Genomic DNA, 22,878 nt, shown 5'->3' on the forward strand with positions numbered 1-22,878 from the left:
GAGAGGGAAAAAAAACTTCACCAATAGGAGAGTAAAGAAAAAAAATCTACAAAAAAAGTAGGAAAAGTACAGAATATATCTTTTGTAGACAAATTTAGGCTAAAATCCTGCTGGATTTGACATCCTTTTACTTTATTTACTGTTATAACCAGGGGCGTTGCTAGACATAAAGCTCTATTGGGGCACGCCCCCTTAAAAAAAGCATGTATATGTGTGTGTGTGTGTGTATATATATATTTTTATTTACATATTTTTTTCTTGTATTTATATAAATATTTTTATTCATATATATATATTTATTTTATTATATATTTTTTGTTTTAATTATATATATATATATATATATATATATATATATATATATATATATATATATAATTTTTTTATTTTATTTACATACATATATTTATATATATTTTATTAATACATTTTTTCTTTTATTTATATATTTTTTCTTTTAATTATATATATATATATAATATATTTTTAATTATATATATAAATATATATAAATATTTTTTATTTTATTTACATATATGTTTTATTAATAAATTTTTTCTTTTATTTATATATTTTTTATTTACATATTTTTTTTCGTTTATTTATATAAATATATTTTTTATTTATATATTATTTCTTAATTATATATATATATTATTTTTATTATATACATATATATATATATATATATATATATATATATATACATATAATTTTTATTTTATTTACATATATAAATATTTTATATATATATATATATATATATATATATATATATATTATTTATATATATATATATTTTTTTATATATTTTTCCTTTTAATTATATATATATATATATATATATATATATATATATATATATATATATATATATAAAATTTTCTTTTTATTTATGGTTATTTTTTTCTATTTTTTGGCACGTGCGCCATTTAATTAGGTCTAGCGACGCCCCTGGTAATAACTAGGAAGACAACACTGTTATTCCTGCTTTTCATTAGGCGCCACCTACTTTATGTAAGTTGTCCCTAATATTACTGGTTGAAACCTAAAGTGGCGATGAGGTCTTAAAATAAATGCAAAGTGTCTTAAAAGGTCTTAACAGGTATTGAATTTCACCGATTCCTGCATTTACCCTGTTTTCACACAGCAGGACTGTGAATCTCCCACAGCTCCACATATTCAGCGAGCCGAATATCTCACAGGCCATTCTCTCTTGGCTTGAATAAGCTATTGCCTCTGATTTCATGCATTTGTCGTGATTTGTATAAACTCAGCTCAAATATATATTTACTAGTGGTGTTTCCTGTCTTTATTCTTCATCGTCTCCATGATCTAGTCTGATCATGTACAACTTCAATAGCTAAAGGAATCAATCACACGCTCGTCTAAAAAGAGTGTCCTCCAGTGTCTCTGCTGTTCATCAGTCAGTGATAGTAGTGTCCACCTCCTCGTCCTCCTCCTCGACTCCATCTTCCTGTCCTCCAGCCGTCTCCTCCACCCGTCTGCCATCCTCCTCCTCCTCCTCCTCTATATCCCGCCCCTCGTCCTCCTCCTCCATCAGATCTCTTCCTCCAGGTGGGCATCTCCGGCGCAGGAGCCTGGATCTCAGACGGACGCCCGCCGCGGTCAGGAACTCGACCCATCAAGATCTGAACACCAACAGCAGAGACAGCAGCTATGTCTCCATCCAATAATGCCAATAAAATGAGTGCACATCATTGGAATATACGAGACGTGCGAATAAAGCAGCGTTTCTATCAACAAGAACAAAATCATCACTTCCTGTTTATCTGGCGCCAAATATCAACAGTAAACACTGTGTTTGCTGTGGTAGGATCTTTATTTAGTAAATGACTTGAGCTTCAGAAGACAATGCAGACGCGTAATGAACACGCGGTGTCTGAAGATGCCAGGATCTGGAGGCAATTAACATCTCAGTCTATAGTGATCACTGATTGGCTCCTGTACTAGTAGGCGGGGCTTTATTCGCCATATTGACCGCTACACTTTCCCCCATTCAAAACAATATGAGTGATGTGTCTAGTGTATTCTGTAGTGTGTGTGTGTGTGTGTGTGGTACGCACCCTGTTGACAGCGCAGCTAGTGTTCTGGCGGCTGGATCCGCTGCTGGTCTTCACCATATTGCAGATGTCTCTCCGCGCCGCCAGCAGATGAGCCAAACTCACGCTCGACCTGACGGACAGAGAGTGTCTCTTGGGCTGATACGCCCGCGCCATCTGATCAATCTTCACCTGAAAACAACAAACAAATCAATGCACAGCTGCTGATGAGGTGCGAGTCCTCCACAACTCGCTCACTTCCCTTTAGCTGAGTCTTATTTATCAGGGATCACCACAGCAGAATGAACCGTCAACTATTCCAGCATATGTTTTATGCAGCGGATGCCCTTCCAGCCGCAACCCAGTAGTAGAATTTAATCTATAGTACAATTGTCGCCACTATAAGGAACTCTCCACTTTTTTTTGGAAAAGGCTCATTTTACAGCTCCCATTGAGTAAAACTGCTGAGTTTTTAAATCATTTTGGCGTCCATTCGGCTGATCTCTAGGTCTGGCTAAGCACTTTTAGCATAGCTTAGCATAGATCATTCAATCAGATTAGACCAGTGGTTCTCAAACTGTGGTACGCGTACCACTAGTGGTACGCGGGCTTCCTCCTAGTGGTACGCGGAGGAATCGCCAAATAACGAAATAAACAATTAACACTTTTAATCCTTTGATGCGTACTATAACATCGATGTGATCAGCATTTTCTGTTTAGTGAAGCGTACGATCACAGCTCTGTGCTTAGAGTGTTTATTTTAGTGCATTGTGTCATAAACTTCGGAAACATATTCAGCAGCTTAAGAATTGATTCTGAAGCGTAATTTGACTGACATGAAAAGTAGCCAATCACAGTCGACCTTGTCTAGTTTTGCGTGAAACGTAAGGGCGGGACAAAGGCTTTCTGTGTTGCAGAGACAGAGAAAACAACTTAAAAACAAATGTTTTGTTGGAATAATGCTTCTCGGATGTTTTCACTATAGAAATGTCTAGCAGAGTATAAAACCGCGGACATATTTCCTGCCTATTTTATGATCTTCATACACGTTTCGCCCTACGACAGCGAGTCGACTCGCCTCTGACCTGTCACTCCTCTATACATTCTGAATGGCGGCGCGGGACTGGAGGTATTGCGCAATAACTCATTTCTGCAAATGTGGCGAGTGCTTTATTTTAACACGAGAGCGCATTCATGTACGCAAATCGCTAAAACAGACATGCGAGCTCTTAAATAGGCTTTTTTCAAATGAACTGCAAGTGCTCTCATGATCGCCTGCGTGCTCAGATTGAATACAATCGCGATCTTTCCACTATTAAAGTAGACATTATTTATCTTTGCTCCTTGACTAAATTTAGTCAAAAGTATTCAAAGTTATCAAGTATTTAGAAACAGATTGATGCATAATCGATGACAATGCTAATGGTCTTCTTGTTTGGCTGTGTTGTAAAGTGAAACTTACTTTTAACAAAGGTGGTATTTTTTTTATTTCTTTACGACAAAAGAATTATGCTGGAAATGTTTCTGGATGAGGTATTTGTGTGATTTACACATTTAGCTGTATTCTGATCTGTCTTAAGGCATTACAGGTCAAAGCAATCCGTTGTTACTTATTGTTTATTTATCAAAATGAACAATAAGGCTCTTAAAGCACTGCTTTGATAAATGTACTGTTGTCATATTTCAAATACCTCAAGTAAAATGAAGTCATTTGTTTTATTTTTTTAACTGACAGTTTACTTGTATTTTTTTAAAGTTTGTATTTTAGATTAAGATCAAGTGTAAAATAAAATCTACATGTGATGTACAGCTATTTAAGAAATACATTTGCCATATTGTAAAGAAAAATAGTGTAAAATATGCAAATAAAAGGCTAAATTTAAATCTTTTTACCATATACTTTAATTTAACCTTTCAAAGCTTAAAAATATTGTTTAAAAATGGGCAAAAACTGTCTTGATGGCCTTAAAGTTTATGTGGTAGTTTTACCAGTGCTATTGAAAAAGAATAATTGTCATGAAAGAAAAAATCGGTCACACTTCCTTTGTTAGTGCAAGTTCCTATACATGTAGCTTTGGGATTTAAGCAATTAAACCATTCAATCAGGTTTACACTTAAAAAAAGTGATTTCATAATAAAAATCAGATTTTTTTAACTAGTACTTATTAAAAGAGTACTTTGTACTTTTACCTAATATTAGTATTATTTACTAAAATTTGTGTTATTTTAGCAGTGTAATAGTATTTTTACTTGAGTACAAAAAAGATTTTACAAGCATTTAGTGCAGGTTTATTATATTATTAATATATGGTTAATAAATATTATTATTATTATTATTATTATTAATGGTTTTTATTTGTATCTATTCCTATATAATGTTTTATGTGTTGCTGACAATACATTTCAGGTCTTCAATACATAGCATGTCAGTCTTGAAAAAAATAGGTGCTGGAATTGATTTTCATTAGGCTGTCCCTGTATGAACCCTGTCATATGTACATTTAACATATATTTCAAGATTTATCTGAAAGTGTATGAATATGACATTTATCCTATATTTATGAGATCCAAGCAACATTTCCAACTTTTGATGAATAGGCTACTATGAAAACTTTAGATTTAAGTACAGCAGTTTTCTTTTTACTTTTTAAGAACAGCGCCATTTTTTAATGAACTTTTAAAAGCACATTTTAACTAAAACGTTTTTTTTTTTTTTTTTTACCTGCAAGCACAGTTAATGTTCAGACTATTTAAAATGTTTAAAGTGACTGACAATAATACATATTCTTAATAATAGAAATTAATCTGCATCGTTTTTACCAATGTGCACACCTGTAGCTGCTTAATTAGGCCTACGTCGCTATTTTTTAATACTGGTTAAAAAATAGCGTCGTAAGGTGGTACTTGGAGAGACAACTTTTTTCTAAGGTGGTACTTGGTGAAAAAAGTTTGAGAACCACTGGATTAGACCATTAGCATCTCACTCAAAAAAAAAAAAAAAAATAAAGGATATTTGCTGCTGCAGCAGTGCAATAGTATTACATAGCACCTGAAACAAGTCTCCAGGTTTGTAATGTAATGTAATCGCGCTGCTGCAGTACAGTTCCTTGATTATTACACTGGAATGAGAGTACAGCTCCTACAAGTCATCAGCCTAGAAATAAGCAGCTAATAATTTTCTGTTAGTCTTGGCTTGTGATGTAACTAAGAAGAGTCAAGCTTTAAATAGGAAATGTAATTTTTTTTTTGTAATACTAATGGTCTAATCCGATTCAATGATCTACACTCACCGGCCACTTTATTAGGTACACCTCACTAGTACCAGGTTGGACTTTGCCTTCAGAACTGCTTTAATCCTTCGTGGACCACCATCACCCGCCTGAACCGCTGATACAAGGCAGGATGATCCATGCTTTCATGTTGTTGTGAGCCGAGCATCCGAATGTGTCAGCAGAAATGGAGACTCATCAGAGCAGCAACGTTTCTCCAATCTTCTATTGTCCAGTTTTGGTGAGTCTGTGTGAATTGTAGCCTCAGTTTCCTGTTCTTAGCTGACAGGAGCGGCACCCGGTGTGCTCTTCTGCTGCTGTAGCCCATCCGCCTCAAGGTTGGCCGTGTTGTGTGTTCAGAGATGCTCTTCTGCAGAGCTCGGTTGTAGCGAGTGCTTATTTGAGTTACTGTTGCCTTTCTATCAGCTGGAGCCAGTCTGGCCATTCTCCTCTGACCTCTGGCCTCATTAACAAGGCATTTGCGCCCACAGAACTGCCGCTCACTGGATATTTCCTCTTCGTCAGACCCCTCTCTGAAGATGGTTGTGCGTGAAAATCCCAGTAGATCAGCAGTTTCTGAAATACTCAGATCAGCCCGTCTGGCAGCAACAACCATGCCACGTTCAAAGTCACTTAAATCCCCTTTCTTCCCCATTCTGATGCTCACTTTAAACTGCTGCAGATCGTCTTGATCATGTCTACATGCCGAAATGCAGTGAGCTGCTGCCATGTGATTGGCTGATTAGAAATTTGCGTTAACCAGCAGTTGGATAGGTGTACCTAATAAAGTGGCCAGTGAGCATAGGCTCAACTAAGCCTAAAGTTCTCCCGCCGGACGCCTCCACAGAAGACTGATGCCTGCTGCTGGTGCACAGTCTGTTTAGCAATGTTGATATGACAAACAGTGAGCCAATCAGAGCAGTGGGTGGTAACTTCTACATTAAATCAGAGCGTTCTGATGAGCGGTCAAAAATAGCCAAAACTCACACTGCAATAGTCAATAACACAATACAGAAGTGTTACAAACAGCATAAGATTTAAATATAGTGTGTGTGTGTGTGTGTGTGTGTGTGTGTGTGTGTGTGTGTGTGTGTGTGTGTAGTCACCTTGGCTCTGTCCGACCAGCTGAAGGACTGCACAGTGACGTCGAGCCGTTTGATGAGCATACGCCGCCGGCACTCGTACTCCGCCGACAGAGTGCTATTGATCTTCTCCAGCTCCTCCTGAACACACACACACTTTACACACACACACTTTACACACACACAGCTGATGGAGCTCAGACGCACTCTCACCCATTGCTCTGCACTGATGCTCCTCTGCAGCGCTGGAGCTCCGATGTGTGTTTCTGGAAGCTTCTCCAGCAGAACATTCACCTGAACCACCACAGAAAACACCATGGACAGTCAGGTTATGGGTATTCATATTCACACACATCATCGAGCTGATCTAGTGGCCTTATTCTTCAGTGTGCGCTCGATTTTGCGATTGTTTCAGAACCTCCGATTCAGCTGCCTATGAGAGAAATGACCAGGAGTAATAAACTGCTCGCTCTACAAACACGTGTGTTCACGACTACACAGACAAACTAGAGTACTATCATAAGAACAGATCCGTTAGCAGCATCATGCAGCAGAACCGGCCGTATTTAACATCTCAAAATGAATGGAAGTGAATGAGAGCGGACGCCTCGAGCCAAGAAAGATTAATAATAACATATATTTGAGTGTAACTAACTTAATTTGATTGTAATGCAGTAATGTGCACCTTTTGTAGATCTGCTTTAAAACAATAACTACTGCAAAAGATATTAAAAGATATCTCCTGTGTTGGAGATGCACAATACAGTCTGTACAGTAGAAAACCTATGGAATGTCCCCACAACTCACAAAAACAAACATGCATGTGTGTGTTTGAGTAATGGCTGACCTGCGTCTAGACGTCCTCGAAGGTTTGTGTGTGTGTGTGTGTGTGTGTGTGTGTGTGTGTGTGTGTGTGTGTGTGTGTGTGTGTGTGTGTGATGACTGACCTGCGTCTGGATGTCCGTGAAGGTGTCTGTGGGGTCTCGTCCGGCCGGATCCGGCAGTGTGAGTGTGTGACAGATGACGGAGAGATCCTGCAGAGGCGAACACGAGCGCATCTCCCGCTCCTCTGCATCTCGGAGTGTTTTACTGAGCAGCAGCTGAGCGGACTGAAGCTCTGACGACACAAACACTGACACAACGCACCAGCCGTCAATACACACACACACAAACACATGCACGCACACTAAAACATACACACACACACAAATGCAAGCATGCACACACTTCATTCACACACACACACACATGCTCTCACGCGCGCACACACATATGCACACATGCTGACTTACACACACCCACACACACACATATATATATATATATATATATAAACATACACACATGCATGCACACACAAGCACATATGCGCGCGCACACACACATGCAGACACGCACGTATGCACACACATACACATGGAAACACAAACATACACATATGCCTTCACGCGTACACACAAACATGCACATGCAGACACACACCCACGTGTACGCACACACACACACACACATACAAACATACATACATACATAAACAAACACATGCATGCACACAAACACTCTCTCACACACACACACACACACACACACACACACACACACACACACACACACTCACAGATGATCTTGAGATGGTCTCTGGTGTCCTTCACGTCCCCATTGGCTAATCGAGAGGCCAGTCCTTCATACGGACAGCAGCAGTCCTTCAGCAGCCGGCTCACGTCCAGAGGATCAGCTGACACACACACACACACACACACACAAAACACACACACACACACACACACACACTAATGTTGTCATTTCACTGCTCCTCGTTATGTATAATTGCACAGACATCAGCCAGAAGATGCTTTAATTAGTTTGTAATGAAGTGCAGAGGTTTCTGTCAGGATTTAGGGTTAAGGTTAGGGCTAGGGGTAGGCCACTATCATTAACCTGACAGAAAAACAATGGAAGTCTAAGTAATGTACTCACTGAGACAGGAAAACAAACCCGTGTGTGTGTGTGTGTGTGTCTCAGTGAAGTTTGTCACCTGTGAAATTGATTCCCTCTGTGTGTGTGTGTGTGTGTGTGTGTGTCTCACCTGTGATGATCTCGTCCTGCGTGTGTGTCTCAGTGAATTGTGTCAGTTGTTTTGTGAGCCACGTCAGCAAATTAACATATTCAGATGAGCTGAAGCCCCGCCCACACTCGGCCAGCAGACACGCCTCCTCCGCCAGCGGCCCGTCATACCTGAGCATCATCATAATGATGTTCATCATCAATAATTAAAGCAGGAAAACAGATTAATGGAATATTACTTTAATAATATTTACTAACATTAAATTATTTTAGTGATATTTAATTTGATTTTAATCAGTTTCCTGCCTTTAAATCTATTCCATTAACGATATATTCCACATCTTTGCGCTTCTAATTAATTTATTCTATGAGCACTGTGAAACACAACTATGAAAACACATTATAAACATTATGAGAATACAGTACACTTTCGCATTGACTGCTCACTCGAGGGGTTTCTAACATAAACACATCTTCATCATCATCACTACCATCTTCACCATCATGTATTCTGCTCGGTCGGCTCTTACCCAAGCTGCTCCAGGATGTCCAGAATATCGCTCTCCATCTTCAGCGCGTCTAGATATGATTATTAATATGCATCGATCACTTTAATGAACATTTAGAGCTCTGAGAGGAATTCATTCACACGCGCGTCCCCTCTAGCGGTGCTTCACTCAAAGCAGACCGCCAGGAAACACAACAACGGAAGAGTTCCGCTGCCACTGTCGTTGTTGCTGGAATGGATACAGCTACGAAAATTACTAAATCACCTATTTATTGTATTTTATGAACGTCTACCCCCACCCAAACCCCGCACATACCCCTTATAGTATTATAAAAACGGCAATTATCATTGTACTGTAGTTAAACTATTGTAATAATATCGATAATTCGTGTTAACTTCCGGCCGCAGCTGTATCCCTTCTAGACTTTACCGTTATCTTTATTACGAAGATATGGAGGCCGTTTAATTCATCTTCACAAAATTCATCTGATAAACGTCTTAAAGATTTTAAATCTACAAAAAATGTGGACAAAAACACCTAAAATGACCATAAAATTACAGTAGTCTTTGAAACCTGCAGCTTCTTGATTTCAACGCATCAGACGTTGAAGTTTCTTGACGAACCTTTTTACTTAGGAGTTTTGTCTCGTTTCTAGTCCAAATTCTTGGGCATTTTCAAGACAACCCTGCTGAAAAATCCAGCTTAAAACAGCCTAGGCTGGTTGGCTGGTTTTAGCTGGTCGACCATGCTGGTTTTAGAGGGGTTTTGGCCATTTTCAGGCTGGTTTCCAGCTATTTCCAGCCCGGTTTTAGCTGGAGACCAAGCTAGAAATGGCTGGAAACCAGCCTGGAAATTGCCAATACCCCTCTAAAACCAGCATGGTCGACCAGATAAAACCAGCCAACAAGGCTGGTTTAAGCGGTTTTTTTTTAGTATGGAAATGAGAATATTCGAGTAAAAAATATGCTTGTTGTCAGAAATAAGAATTCATAGTACATTTTTTCCTAAAACAAGCAAAAATAATCCTGTTTCAATACTAAAACACGGTTATTTAGCAGCTTATTTAGCTTTGGAAGGTCTTATACCTCAGTGTGTAATAGCTTGATGCCTGTAGCCTATGTGTAAATTAAGGTGAAGTGGAAAGAAAGTTATTATTTTGCAGCATTGATCAACATTTAACGGCACAGGTCTATGGCTAGCATGTTGTTTGCATTGTAAGAATTAGCATGTTATTTTAACATTACTGCATGGATTACACTTTGACTAACATGCTAACACATTGCTAAAATCTCTAACTTAAATGAACTACTACCTCAAAAATACACCAACCACAATTTAACAGTAGTAAAAACTGTTCATATGTTGATCAATGTGCCACATAATATGGTTAACACATGTAAAATTAATTTTCTTCAAGGATGAGTTAGCATGAAGCTATACCTAAAGGCAACATGTTTTTTGAATGTGGAATGGCATGATGGGAAGAGTCGGGGTTTGGTGCTTGTATGGCTAATCGCCAAGGATTCCTTTCAGTGTCAAAACAAGCAAACTAGTAGCATACGTACACATTTTATACACATATATATTCTTAAAGGCTTTACCCTGCAGAAAAAACAGCTTAACAGCATTGCTAAAATCTCAAACTACCAATTTGGTTGGCTGGTTGGCTTTATTTTTTTCGACTAGCCTGGTTTTAAAGGGGTTTTGGCCATTCTCAGGCTGGTTTCCAGACATTTCCAGCCTGGTATTAGCTGGTCAGGCTGGAAAATGACCAGCTAAAACAAGCTTGAGCAGCCTGGCTTAAGCTGGACACTAAAGCACGATGGTAAATAGGGTTATATGTTGTTTTATTGCAATAATTTGTTGGTGATTGGACGTGTGTTGGCATGATTTGGTAGCGTTATATGTACAAAGGACAATTTGGACCTGTTTAAAATGATTTAAGACCTACAAGACAATATTTCAGTGAATTTAAGACTTTTTAAGGCCCTGCGGTCACCCCTGTGTTATGACATGTTGGTATTACAATGGTATTACATGCAGTGTCCTTGTAATTCAATACCATTTACTTGACAACCACCTGTAGGTCTGCACCAGACATTTTGTTAGAAACACTTGTATGCTTTACATGTTTGTGTCTATGTTTGTTTATAGGTCTGCTATTTTTATTTATAACACACTGATATTTAATATCATGTGTTTAAATACTCTATGAACAGCAGCTACACTAATTGTTTACATTGTTCTCTATTTCCACTTGGGGATACTCATCCTGAGGACTCTAGATAGTGTGCTGCGCCACTGATGTGATCAGACACCTGTGAAGAGACGACGCCAACCATCGAGGACTTTGAGAGGTCTCCATAATCCTGGACCAGGTCGTATCCTTATTAATTAATTTCAATTTAATTGTATTTTATTAACGTCTACCCCAACTCTAAACCCAACTGTCACTGTAATGTAAAAACAGATTCTATAATAGTGTAGGTGATTAACCACATTGATGGATGATAACAGCCTTCTGAGCCTACCAGTAGGTGCAGAAGGCCCGAACTGGCCCATATCTATCAGCTGATAACCACAGATAACGCCCATTCAATCAAGTAATAACATTCGTAGCGAGTGGTTCGACACTCTGCTGCAGTGTAAATGAACAGTAAACATCGTCACTTCATTAATTCCATGTTAAAATGATATTAAATTTTAACGCAAGTAAAGAAACACACACACAAACGTTAAATTCTCCTTTTATTTTTATGGTAATGTTAACTGATGTAATAAGTGTACGGTGTAACATAAAAACAGTTACAAACATGTGTATGCATATATTTACATAATATATTTATGAAAGTAACAAGCTACATCTGTATACAGAAAATACAACTATGACATGAGTTACGCAACTATAAATATTACATCATAAATTTAGTATTTTCAAACCAGGATAGAAATACCTATACATAGATATAAACCGATAGAAGCAGAGCGTTTGGCGGTGTGTGACGGATCTGAGGCACTTTTTCAGGGTCGTCGAGAGTGAAGCCAATGGCACTGAAAGCGCACGAAAACCACCGATACGCTGCGATATAGTCAATAACACCGTGCTCACGTTGGCATTTCAGAACCCAGAAAAAGAGCCGCCGTTGTGTTACGCATTGCGGAGCGATAACTGAGCAAACACCAATAATAATAATAATAATAATAAAACAATAGCAGCACGTGATTAAACTGGCGGTCACATGACCCGACGGCCTGCAAACCGTACAAATCGACATTTAGAGGAAAAGAGCAACACAAGGAGGTTAAATGATACTCTAGGTCGTGTTTAACAGTCTTCCGTAGCGGAATTAATTCAATTCGTGCGATGCAGTTAGTGATTGTTTCTAGCAGCTTCATAAGACGAGCTTCAAAGCGTTTGTTCCGCGTTTCCATCTTTCGACGATACAAAACTAGAGAGAATCTCGATTAAAACCTCGGACGTTTTTTTTTTTCACCATCTCCACTACTTTTCAATGTGAAACAATATTAACAGGTGACCTATGTACATAATGTTGTCATTAAATCGAACACGTACGTACGTACCGGCGGCAGCGCTCACGACTGCGCAATAGTGTATGTACAGCGAGTGTTGAGGCCGTGTGTGAAGGCGCGCTCAAATCCAGTCTGATAGGAATGTGTGTGAATGGGGAGATTCTGCCAATTATAGTCACATGACTAAGAGAAATCCGATTGGTTTAAAAGTGACGTTTTGTTTTTTTCGCCAACGTGAGCGCACCTTCACAAGACGGCCAGCAGAGGTCAGAGGAATCATGGAAATACTTGCATAGAAAGTAAACCGTGACAGGATTTTTGTCTTTCTTTCCCAAAAACACGTTTCAAATACGTTTTTTGTTTTACAACTGTGCACAATACGGCAAAAAAGTCTTAAAAACATCCGATTATTAGTCGATTTAAAAAGATTTGCATCAACAGAACATGCATGTAAAGTCAAAACACTTATAATATTCCACTGTAAGATCACGGGACGCTATCTCCAATGTTAAATCTTCTGCTTCGTTAAAAACCGTCTCAACCGGAGGAGGAGCTCCTGCAGAAACCAAGTGCTTTCGCTTCAGGATTACACGTAAGTGCCTGATTGAGGAACAGAAGCCCAGCGATTGGTCTGCTGTAATCAATGAAAGGTTTAGTCTCCGAGTGAGCGTACCGTTAATGCTCTGCAACATTAGTGCATCCGTCCATCCGTCTAGCTAGTAATGGTAGCGTCAAACAAAGAAACGAACAAACGAAAAAGGCCACGGTTAATAACTGACGAAAAATAAAGAGGCAGAATCCCTTATGTGTTAGAATCTCTGTACAGGACACAAGATTATTTCTTCAGGTGTTTGTTGTGTGCGTACTTCGGCCTTTCCTCCGCACGTCAGGAGCTCGTGACGGCGCTCTGCGTACAGACGGCGCTCTTCCACAAGCAGTGAACAGCGCTTTGCCGTCTCCGGAAACTGAAATCAGAGCCCGTTGGAGGCTCGGTTCATCCTGCAGCCTTGTGTTTGCCGCCGCAGCAGCGGCAGGCCTCCCCGCAGCGGTGGCACAAGCGCAGCGGTGGGTAGCAGCACAGGCAGGGCGCCAGCAGAGACAGACCCAACAGCGCTAGCCAGCGCACGCAGAACTGCTCCTCGCTGGCGTCGCAGGAGCACGGATCCGAGAAGTCGCCCTCCGAGTCGGACATGCAGTGGTAGAGCATACTCTCAGCACACAGCATGCAGCTCACCTTATAGATGCACTGTTTGATGGGGTCAGGCGCGTCCTGGCACTGCCCGCGTCGGTTGTCCTCATGATTGAACATCTCTCGGCAGTAAATGCACCGCGAGCGCTCGCCGTCCTCCCTCCGCCTGCGGGACGCCTTCCCCGACGGCTGCTGCGTCTTGACCGAGTCTTTCTGCAGCTCCTCGGAGAACAGGTACTCGCACTTCTTACCGTCCAGTTTGGCGAAGGTGGCGGTCGGGTCGGGCTCCGGGAGCTGAGGGTCCTGCTTCCAGAGCACCGGGTGCCGGTAGTCCTCGTAGCCGCGGATCAGCACGTCCTTGCGTGGGTTTATGCGGACGATCTCCTCGTCGTCCATCTGAAAGCTCACGTGACGTCTGCTGTTGAAGGAAACCTGTGGAAGGAGAAGGAAACCCGTCAGCAAGGACACAGAACATTAGCACGTAGGGCCGAGCGTTAAACTGCATGCGATTGTCGTGCGCATCACTGTGAATACATTGACACTTAGGCCATGTGCACATGAACACGGCAATCTTTATAAACATGTTTCACTGCCTTTGTTTAAAAAAAAACTGTCCACATGTAAACGCACTGTTTATTCATTTAATATGAACCAAATGAACCACCAACTATTCCAGCATATACCCTTCCAGCTGCAACCCAGTGCTGGGAAACGCTCTCACACAACAGCCCCGTTAACACTTGTGCGTTTTAGTTTTAAAACGGCATTTTAGATCAAAAACGATCCGCGTCCTCACTAGCGTTTCTGAACAAATCTCCGTCCACACTACGCCACCAAAAACGTATATCACGTGACCATTGGCGCACTCTGGGCATGCGCGTTCTAGTATAAACAGGAAGCATGAGTCTCGCTCGGCATTTGGTTATTGTTAGTCAACAAACGCCGGTTGAACAATGAACGCGATGGCAAAGAAAGCAAGAGAGGTGTTTTTGTGGACAGACGACGAGGTCGAGTTGTTACTAAACGTAATGAATAACTGCACAATGGTGCCTAAAACAGACAATAGTGCAAACAACACTCCCATTACTGTGTCCATGTTGTTGTTTACAGTGAAGGCTGGTCTGCTGTCTTCAGCTAGCGTTAAAGCCATGTGTTATAGTCATGTGATAGGCGCTTGACGAATAAGGGAAGGATACGCAAAGACACAAAAGCCCCAATCAGGTAGCGAATCTCAGCAGCCCCGCCTCCGTTTTCCAACCCAGGCTCATTCTGAAAACGTAGTCCAGCCGACGTTTCTGGAGGCCGCGAAATACGTCCCGGGAGGTACGTATGGCTGTGACGCCGTTCCCTTTTGCGCTTGCCGGCTGACCGCTTACCTCCGTGTGGAGGGCTTTCCTGCTGCAGTCAGTTTGTCCGGTCAGCTCATCGTGTGCGTCGGCGGACTTCAGATGCAGAGAGGAGGAGTTGACAAAGGTGTCCGGATTCGAGTCCGGGGAAGAGCGGTTCCAGAAACCAGGTAAAACAAAAACAGAATCCAAAAAATAAAGTGAACATGTTCATAACAGGGTGAGAACGCGGTGAAATCCGAAAAACAGATGAGGGTTTTTCTTTTTCTAGACGGCTTTTCTAAATTGTTGCTCGGGTTTAGGGAAGTGAGCGGGCGGGCGGGTCAATCGGTAAAACTAGTTGGGTTCAGGGAAGGAGAAGGGTGGGTCAGCCGATTGGCCGGTCGCGCAGTCAATCATTCGGTCAGTTAGACAGCGGCCTCTGGTGGCCAAACGCTCGAAAACTCCGGCGTAGTGTGGACGGATGGCGTAACCGTGGCAAAACTTGTGCGTTTACAAACTAAAACACATTAGTGTAAACAGGGCCTCATATCACACACACTGTTTACTGTTTTTATAGTCCCGCTCCCGCCTGCTCCTGCAAAGTTTTGACACTCCCACCTAAACAGAGCTGGACACACCCACTTTCCTGACTTTATTCAAACTAGAGGTGTGAAAACACCCTGCTGAGACCGGTTGGGGATCAGAAGATCTGTGATTACCGTGAAGTGTGTGTGTGTGTGTGTGTGTGTGTTGTACCTGTGGAGGGAGAAAGCGCTGGTTTGCAGTGAGCGCCGGGTCGAAGGGTTGAGCTCGTGTGTATGAGCAGCGGAAGGGTTCAGGACAGAAGACGTCCCGCACCGGCGTATCCACACACACCGCCTCCTGACAAACACACACACACGACACTATTAGTGAAGCTCATCAGGCTGCTAAGATCACACACACACACACACACCCACTGACAGACACACACTGACCAACACACACTCGCCGATACACACCCACTGACTAGCACACACACACAAACACACACACTGACCGAAATCTACCCACTGACAGACACACTTACTGACAGACACACACACACCCACTGACCAACACACACTCGCCGATACACACCCATTGACGACACACACCCACTGACTAGCACACACACACACACACACACACATACTGACCGAAACCTACCCACTGACAGACACACACAACCACTGACCAACACACACTGACCAACACACAATTACCAACACACACTCGCCGATACACACCCACTAACCGACACACACCAACTGACCGACACACACTCACTGACCAACACCCACACACACACACATACACTTACACAGAGTGGCACACACTCCCACTGACCGACACACACACCCACTGACCAACACACACTCACCGATACACACCCACTGACAACACACACACCCACTGCCCAGCACACAAACACCCACAGACTGGCACACACACACAAACACAGACCGACACACACTCACTGAGGCCTGAGCAACATCATGTGACAGAAGCGCAGCAGGAGTGTGTGTGTCTGCTGACCAAACTCACCGCAGAAACACACACTCCAGACTCCAGAAACAGAAAGAGGAACACACTGATGCTCAATCTGCCGTGTGTGTGTGTGTGTGTGTGTGTGTGTGTGTGTTCAGTTCTGTTTATATCCAGTAATGAATGTCCAGAGGTTGCTAGGAGACACTTCCTGTGACTACAGTCTCTCATCTGTACACACACACACACACACACATAGAAGCGCGTACACACACACACACAAACACATGTAGATAGACACACACAACATACACAGTGGCACAGACACACACAATGACAAATCCACACACACACACACACACACACACACACAAACACACACACACAGTGACAGACTCGCATGTGAACTCTCTCAGTCTCCATGGACACATGCTGTCTTGCTGCCTGGCAACAGGCATGTGATTGGCTGTGCAGGGGATGATGGGTAATGTAGACTGCAGCACAGGCACACAGGAACTCCTCGTCATGAATGAATCAGACGCAGCGTGTGTGTGTGTGTGTGTGTGTGTGTGTGTGTGTGTGTGTGTGTGTGTTTCTGCTTCAGTCTGAGCTCCATCAATGAGCTGCTGCGCTGATCATTAAGAGTTCACACACACACACACACACACATATGAAACCCACGCCAACACAGGGAGAACATGCAAACTCCACACAGAAACGTCAACTGACCCAGCTGGGACTCGAACCACCGACCTTCTTGCTGTGAGGCCACAGTGCTAACCACTGAGCCTCCGTGCCACCATATATATATATATATATATATATATATATATATATATATATATATATATATAATTAGTTTGTTTACTAACAGATGTGGCTCTGTGCTGTGTTGTGTGTGTGGAGGTGTGTGTCTCACCTGTGCTGGCGTCTCCTCCTCAGGTGTGTGTGTGTCGCTGTAAGTCGCTCCACCTGCGGATGAACACAACATCCTCATTCAGTCAGTGATGATGTAAACAGGTGTGGACTTTCACCTTGTGTGAGTGGGTGGGGCATATCAACTAACTCCTCCCACCTCAAAGAAAGGGCCAATGGTGCTTTGTTGATTAGCGGGCAGGGTCACTGAGCTGAAGTGCATCAGTCTGAGCGAGCGCTTACACACCTTAAACACAGCCCTCAGTCTAATTCAGACAAGTCCAGGGCATGTGTGTGTGTGTGTGTGTGTGTGTGTGTGTGTTATACTCTGTGCCGACTTAGCATTCTGTGTGTCCCCACAAGTATAGCAATACCAGGACATTTTGACCATGTGTGTTAATTTTTGGTCTCCATGAGGGAAAGAGCGCATAAATCAGCCAGAATGAACAAGTGTGTGTGTGTGTGTGTGTGTGTGTGTGTAAGTGTGAGTGAGCTGTTTAAATGTGTGTGTGCAAGAGTGTGTTGTGTTTTTTGAGGGTGTGTGTGTGCTTTAGGGGTGTGCGTGTGTGTGTGTGATCTGTGAATATGTGTGAGTTATTGTATGAGTGTGTTTTGAGTGCATGTGTGTATCTGTGTCTATGTTTCAGTGTGTGTGTGTGTGTGTCTAAGTGTGAGTGAGCTGTCTAAATGTGTGTGTGTGTGTGCATGTTTTGTGTTTTTGAGTGTTTGTGTTTGTTTTATGAGTGTGTGGATGTTTTAGTGTGTGAGTGAGTGTGTTTATGACTGAGTGTGTGTGCATTTGTATGTGTGTGTATGTGAGTGAGCTGTCTAAAAGTGTGTGTGTGTGTGTGTGTGTGTAAGAGCGCGTTGTGATTTTTGAGTGTTTGTGTGTTATTTAGGAGTGTGTGCATGTGTGTGTGTAAGTGTGTGTGCATGTCTGAGTGTATGTTTCAGACTGTGTGTGTGTGTTTTATGAGTGTGTGCATGTTTGAGTGTGTGAGTGAGTGTGTTTATAAGTGTGTGTGTGTGTGTTTGTGTGTGTAAGAGTGCGTTGTGATTTTTGAGTGTTTATGTGTGATTTAGGAGTGTGTGCATGTGTGTGTGTTAGTGTGTGTGCATGTCTGAGTGTACGTTTCAGACTGTGTGTGTGTGTGTGTGTGTGTGTGTGCGTTCGTGCGTGTGTAATTGTGAGTGAGCTTTTTAAATGTGTGTGTGTGCCAGAGTGTGTTGTGTTTTTGGAGAGTTTGTGTGTGTGTGTGTGAGAGAAAGCGTGTCTATATATGTGAGAGAATGTGTGTGTGTGTATCTGTATATGCATGTGTGTGTTTGTGTGTGTGTGAGAGAGAGAGAGAGAAAGCATGTGTCTGTCTCTGTGTGTGAGAGAAAGTGTGTGTGTGTGTGTATTCTGTTTCCACAAAGACGGGCTCTTCAGAGCGGCTGTGCTCTGCATGAATACTGAAGATCAGCGTTACGCAACACTCTGGAATCTTCCACACAGTGAATGAGTGTGAGACGAGTGTGTGTGTGTGTGTGTGTGTGACGTCAGAGCTGCAGCGGTGGCAGCCCACTGCAGCCCACAGCGCAGCCCCAAGGCCCACTCTGAGAGGCTCTGGCTGCAGACAGGAGCACAGGCAAGCTCAGACTGCAGGCACTGCTTTTAAACCCCGCCCCTAACCCCACCCCTCAGTGACATCACTATCTCCATTGAGTGATGTGTCTGAGACCTGATACTATGGAGCCTCTTCACAGGGCTGTTCTCTCAGTAGTGTGCCCGTGAGAGTGTGTGATCTGTGGCTCACCCTGTGTGACGTCCTCCATGGCCCTCCGGATGCCGCGGTCGAAGGCTCTGGCGTCCGCCGGGCTCTGGAAGGTCAGGCCGAACTTCATGCTGCCGATCCTCCAGTGGTGGAAGATGGGATTGACTTTATTGTAGACCAGATCCCTCCGTATGCTGCAGTCCAGGAGCACCTGAGGACCAGAAACAGTCTCACTGTTTACACGCAAAGATGCTAACTAGAGTCATCAGCAAGCCTGGAGTCTGGCATAAAACATTAGCGAATGAAGCGGCGCTTTCATCCAATGAGAAGCTGAAGAGAATTAAATGATCACTCCTTGATAAACTTGCACAAATACTCAATAGAGAAGTGGAGTTGAGAATAATTAATGAGTAATAAATGAGTAAATAATTAATGATAGATGAGTTGCGATGCTTTTGTAGGCGTGAGACGGGCGCGCAGACAGATGCTCAAGACAGTTCTGGAGTAGGGTTGGGTCGATGGATGATGCCATAGTGCTTTGCAGATGGCTGATAGACATCACGATGCTGAGCCGGCATCGCAATCCTCCGCCACGCTCTCGTTGTACACGTATGAGCTCCAGGCAGTCAGCGGGTGCTTTGAGCACAAAACCCCAGAGAGCAGTGCACGTCGGACAGTTTATCAAGGATTCACCGCAGGATGGCGTCTCACTGTAGTCTGTAAACAGGCCCGGATTGGCTAATCGGGAGGACCGGGAGAATTCCCGGTGGGCCGGTCCGTTTTTTGGCCGCGAGGGCCGGTGTTCCTAGTTCCAGAATCGGTTGCTCTCAGCAGTCACACTTTTTAAAAATAATTTATTTATTTACTTGACCACAGCCTTCTTATTCATTATTTTACCGCAGCTCTGCTCTCTTTATCTATTTTCTCGTAGCCTCGTGACCAGGATGCAGGTTAATGATGATATAACTAGATAAGTCACCATTAAATGCACAGCTGTTGTGGTACAGTGGTTAGTACGTTAGAACAGGGGTTCCCAAACTTTTCAGCCCGCGACCCCCAAAATAACAATGCCAGTGACTCGCGACCCCCAATATCCTCTGAGGTGGTTATAAATACAGAAACCTTGCATGCAATGACACACACACACACCAATTAAATTTGTGTCAGTGCTTTAAATGTGCCAGAAAGTATAACCTGATGCTATAAAATCAAAATGCATCTGCCTTTAATGTAATGTAATTACCCCAGGGGTCGCAATCCAATAGAACTAGTAACTATAAGCTACTATAGTAACTATATAGTAACTATAAACGACTATTTTTATTTTCAGTATAGTTATGGATAAAATATGTTAATTCTTATGGTTTAATAAAAATAAATAGATTTTTGGAAATCACCAGGCGACCCCCCTTTCATTGCCCCGCGACCCCTCGGGGGGTCCCGACCCCCACTTTGAGAACCACTAGGTTAGAATATGACGCGGCCAACCTGGGTTCGGTCCTTGTCTGAGTAACAATTTTTTTTTTTTTCATTTTTATTGTTAAGACATACTACTGTAAGGGTTGTTGAACATTTGAAGTTCTAAAAGAGCTGTTTTCTCAAAAAAAGACGTGATAGTGTAATTAGAAACTGAATTGGAAATAACCTTATTTTAATATAGTCAGTGTTGAACTGAGGTGGGCCGGTCTGAGGCTTGAAACTCCAGGGCTGAAAAAAAATCCCACTCCGGCCCTGTCTGTAAACGTGATGTTTAATTCATCTCGTCTCTATCTAACGACTCTTCGGTGTTTTGAATCTATCAGGTGACGTGTCACAGCGTTGGTACACTGCTTCAGTCTTTCGCTTTCACGTTTGTACTCAGTCATTGTAGTGTAAACCTCAGACACCGTTGGCTGGTTGCTGTTGGTTGTGCAGCTTTTTATCAACAAAGTTTGTGGACGCCATTATAAGGACACAGATCCCTCTGCCTATCTGCTTGTTAAGTGATGACGTATGTAATACTGTTTCCGGGTCCAAGCCGCCACTCATTTGAGTTGAGAAATCATTCGTTTATGATCACTTATTATTCATATCACACATTAAAGTTAATTTTATGTAACGTCATAGTGTACACAACAATCTCTGGGCTTGCTGCATCACAAATTCCAACATTTTAACAATTTATCAAAAAATAAATGACTTTCACGCCATAAGCGCATTTGCTATTTGCATGGCGGACTTTGTAAGTGTAAAAACTGAACGCTTTAGTCGAGTGAAAAACAGTTAAACAGAGCATCTGCAGCGCGAGAATGAGAGATGAGCCTCCTCATTATCTACTTTCGCTCTCGTGGAAAGGAAAACGTTTTGTACGCACAGACATCCATTAGCCTTTACATAATTAATTTCGTTTGTTAAAAGCAAATATTTGTATTAAAACGATTTCTAAATTCAGTTCTAATTTCCAGCAAACGAATAAATGAGTGTGCTCAAAAACCTGAGTTATATCCTAAAACACATGCTGTGCCCCATATAGTCTAAAACCTGACAGGTGGGCAAATCTAAGCTTATTTTTAATAAAACAGATATAAATATTCAGATAATAAATAATACTGCTAATAATAATAACATCATACAAAAGCAAGTTGTTATGAATGAACTGAAAAAGCCTCCCGAGATGAAGAAGGCATGTAAGTATGGTTTTTATATTTATGTAGGCTAGAAAATAATAATTTCTGTAATATTTAAATATTTCATTTGTAAAGATATTTGCGTATTGCTGTAAATCCTGTGTGTATTCAGCAATGTTTAAGCGAGATGCACAAATCCGCTTGTTAAGTGAGACGTCACGCGAAGCGGCTTCTGTGTCCAAGCGCTCTATTCAACTGAATGGGGAGACTCATGAAATGGTAATAATAAACGTTTACAAAGCGATTTAATACTTTCGAAAATCACGATCGCAATATATATGTCCATGCCTATTATCAGATGGCCAGAAAGTGATTCGTTTTTTTATAAATTGTTAAAATTTTGGTATTTGTGATGCAGCAAGCGCAGAGATTGTTGTGTAGACTATGATTCTTTATAAAATTTACTTTAATGTGTGATATGAATTAAAAGTGATCATAAACGAATGATTTCTCAACTCAAATGAGTGGCGGCTTGGACCAGGGAGCAGTATAACATACGTCACCAACACGTCACCACTTAACAAGCGGATAATGCGCTCTGCGTTGGACTTTAAAGATTGTTTATTGAAGATGAGATTAAAATATTTAATAAATGTATTTTTATTCCGCTGATTATTTCTTCATTTTTATTCTTAACTAAAATGACATCTTCTCAGTTCTGTTTGTTAAAACCAAAAGTGTCCTGCAGTGCTGTTTCTGTAATAAACGGAAAGAAAATAACATTTGTCTCCTCCTCGTTTTGGCTGATCTGAAAAATTATCCGATCCAAAACCCCTAATGTGATCAGAACCGGGAGATTTGTGATCTGTTAAACCACTACAATTAACTAAAGTAATCTGCCAGCTGTGTTATGTGTCATCAGGGACACTTCAGTGACATCACAGTGCTTTCTTGGCTCCTGAACTCCTGCATTGCTCATGATATCATCGCCGCATCAAGCTCTTCCTGTGACGTCAATGTTACCGTTTTGTCTTTGAGGCGTTCTCCGTGGATGAGGAA

The 22,878-nt window shown here is 41.8% G+C and overlaps 2 protein-coding genes across 9 annotated transcripts in view; both read right to left on the reverse strand.

The window, feature by feature from the left end:
• Positions 1–1,297: 1,297 nt before the first annotated feature.
• Positions 1,298–9,157, reverse strand: fam98b (family with sequence similarity 98 member B). 4 transcript variants are annotated; one of them, XR_012392842.1, is made up of 8 exons: positions 9,009–9,157; positions 8,501–8,649; positions 8,033–8,149; positions 7,362–7,546; positions 6,628–6,708; positions 5,380–6,555; positions 2,088–2,377; positions 1,298–1,652 (listed from the first exon to the last, which is right to left on the reverse strand). XR_012392842.1 is itself a non-coding variant. In XM_073927542.1 (8 exons), the coding sequence occupies exons 5-8, from the start codon at positions 6,730–6,732 to the stop codon at positions 1,428–1,430; spliced, it is 615 nt and encodes a 204-aa protein (XP_073783643.1). In that variant the 5' UTR covers positions 6,733–6,847; positions 7,362–7,546; positions 8,033–8,149; positions 8,501–8,649; positions 9,009–9,157; the 3' UTR covers positions 1,298–1,427.
• A 2,565-nt stretch (positions 9,158–11,722) lies between these two features.
• spred1 (sprouty related EVH1 domain containing 1) overlaps positions 11,723–22,878 on the reverse strand; it is a 25,819-nt gene continuing 14,663 nt past the window's right edge. For 4 of the 5 annotated variants that reach the window (XM_073927140.1, XM_073927139.1, XM_073927142.1 and 1 more), the window contains 5 exons: positions 22,843–22,878; positions 19,256–19,424; positions 17,461–17,513; positions 15,792–15,917; positions 11,723–14,139 (listed from right to left, as the gene is read on the reverse strand). The exon at positions 22,843–22,878 is cut by the window's right edge and continues 136 nt beyond it. In XM_073927140.1, coding sequence (XP_073783241.1) covers positions 13,513–14,139; positions 15,792–15,917; positions 17,461–17,513; positions 19,256–19,424; positions 22,843–22,878 — 1,011 coding nt within the window. In that variant the 3' untranslated portion in view covers positions 11,723–13,512. Of the gene's footprint in view, positions 15,072–15,442; positions 15,918–17,460; positions 17,514–19,255; positions 19,425–22,842 lie in introns of all 5 variants that reach the window. The other variant, XR_012392671.1, reaches the window with a different exon arrangement.

This window comes from Danio rerio, chromosome 17 (assembly GCF_049306965.1).
Source record: "Danio rerio strain Tuebingen ecotype United States chromosome 17, GRCz12tu, whole genome shotgun sequence".
Classification (NCBI taxonomy): domain Eukaryota; kingdom Metazoa; phylum Chordata; class Actinopteri; order Cypriniformes; family Danionidae; genus Danio; species Danio rerio.

What these genes read in the sequence shown, in the direction of transcription:
- fam98b (XM_073927542.1), bottom strand. Translation starts at nt 6,732, where the DNA reads ATGGTGTTTTCTGTGGTGGTTCAGGTGAATGTTCTGCTGGAGAAGCTT. An exon ending in GCTGGTCGGACAGAGCCAAG is followed by an intron (nt 2,256 to 6,438) that starts GTGACTACACAC and finishes TGTTGTTTTCAG; the next exon opens with GTGAAGATTGATCAGATGGC. An exon ending in CTAGCTGCGCTGTCAACAGG is followed by an intron (nt 1,653 to 2,087) that starts GTGCGTACCACA and finishes GTTGGTGTTCAG; the next exon opens with ATCTTGATGGGTCGAGTTCC.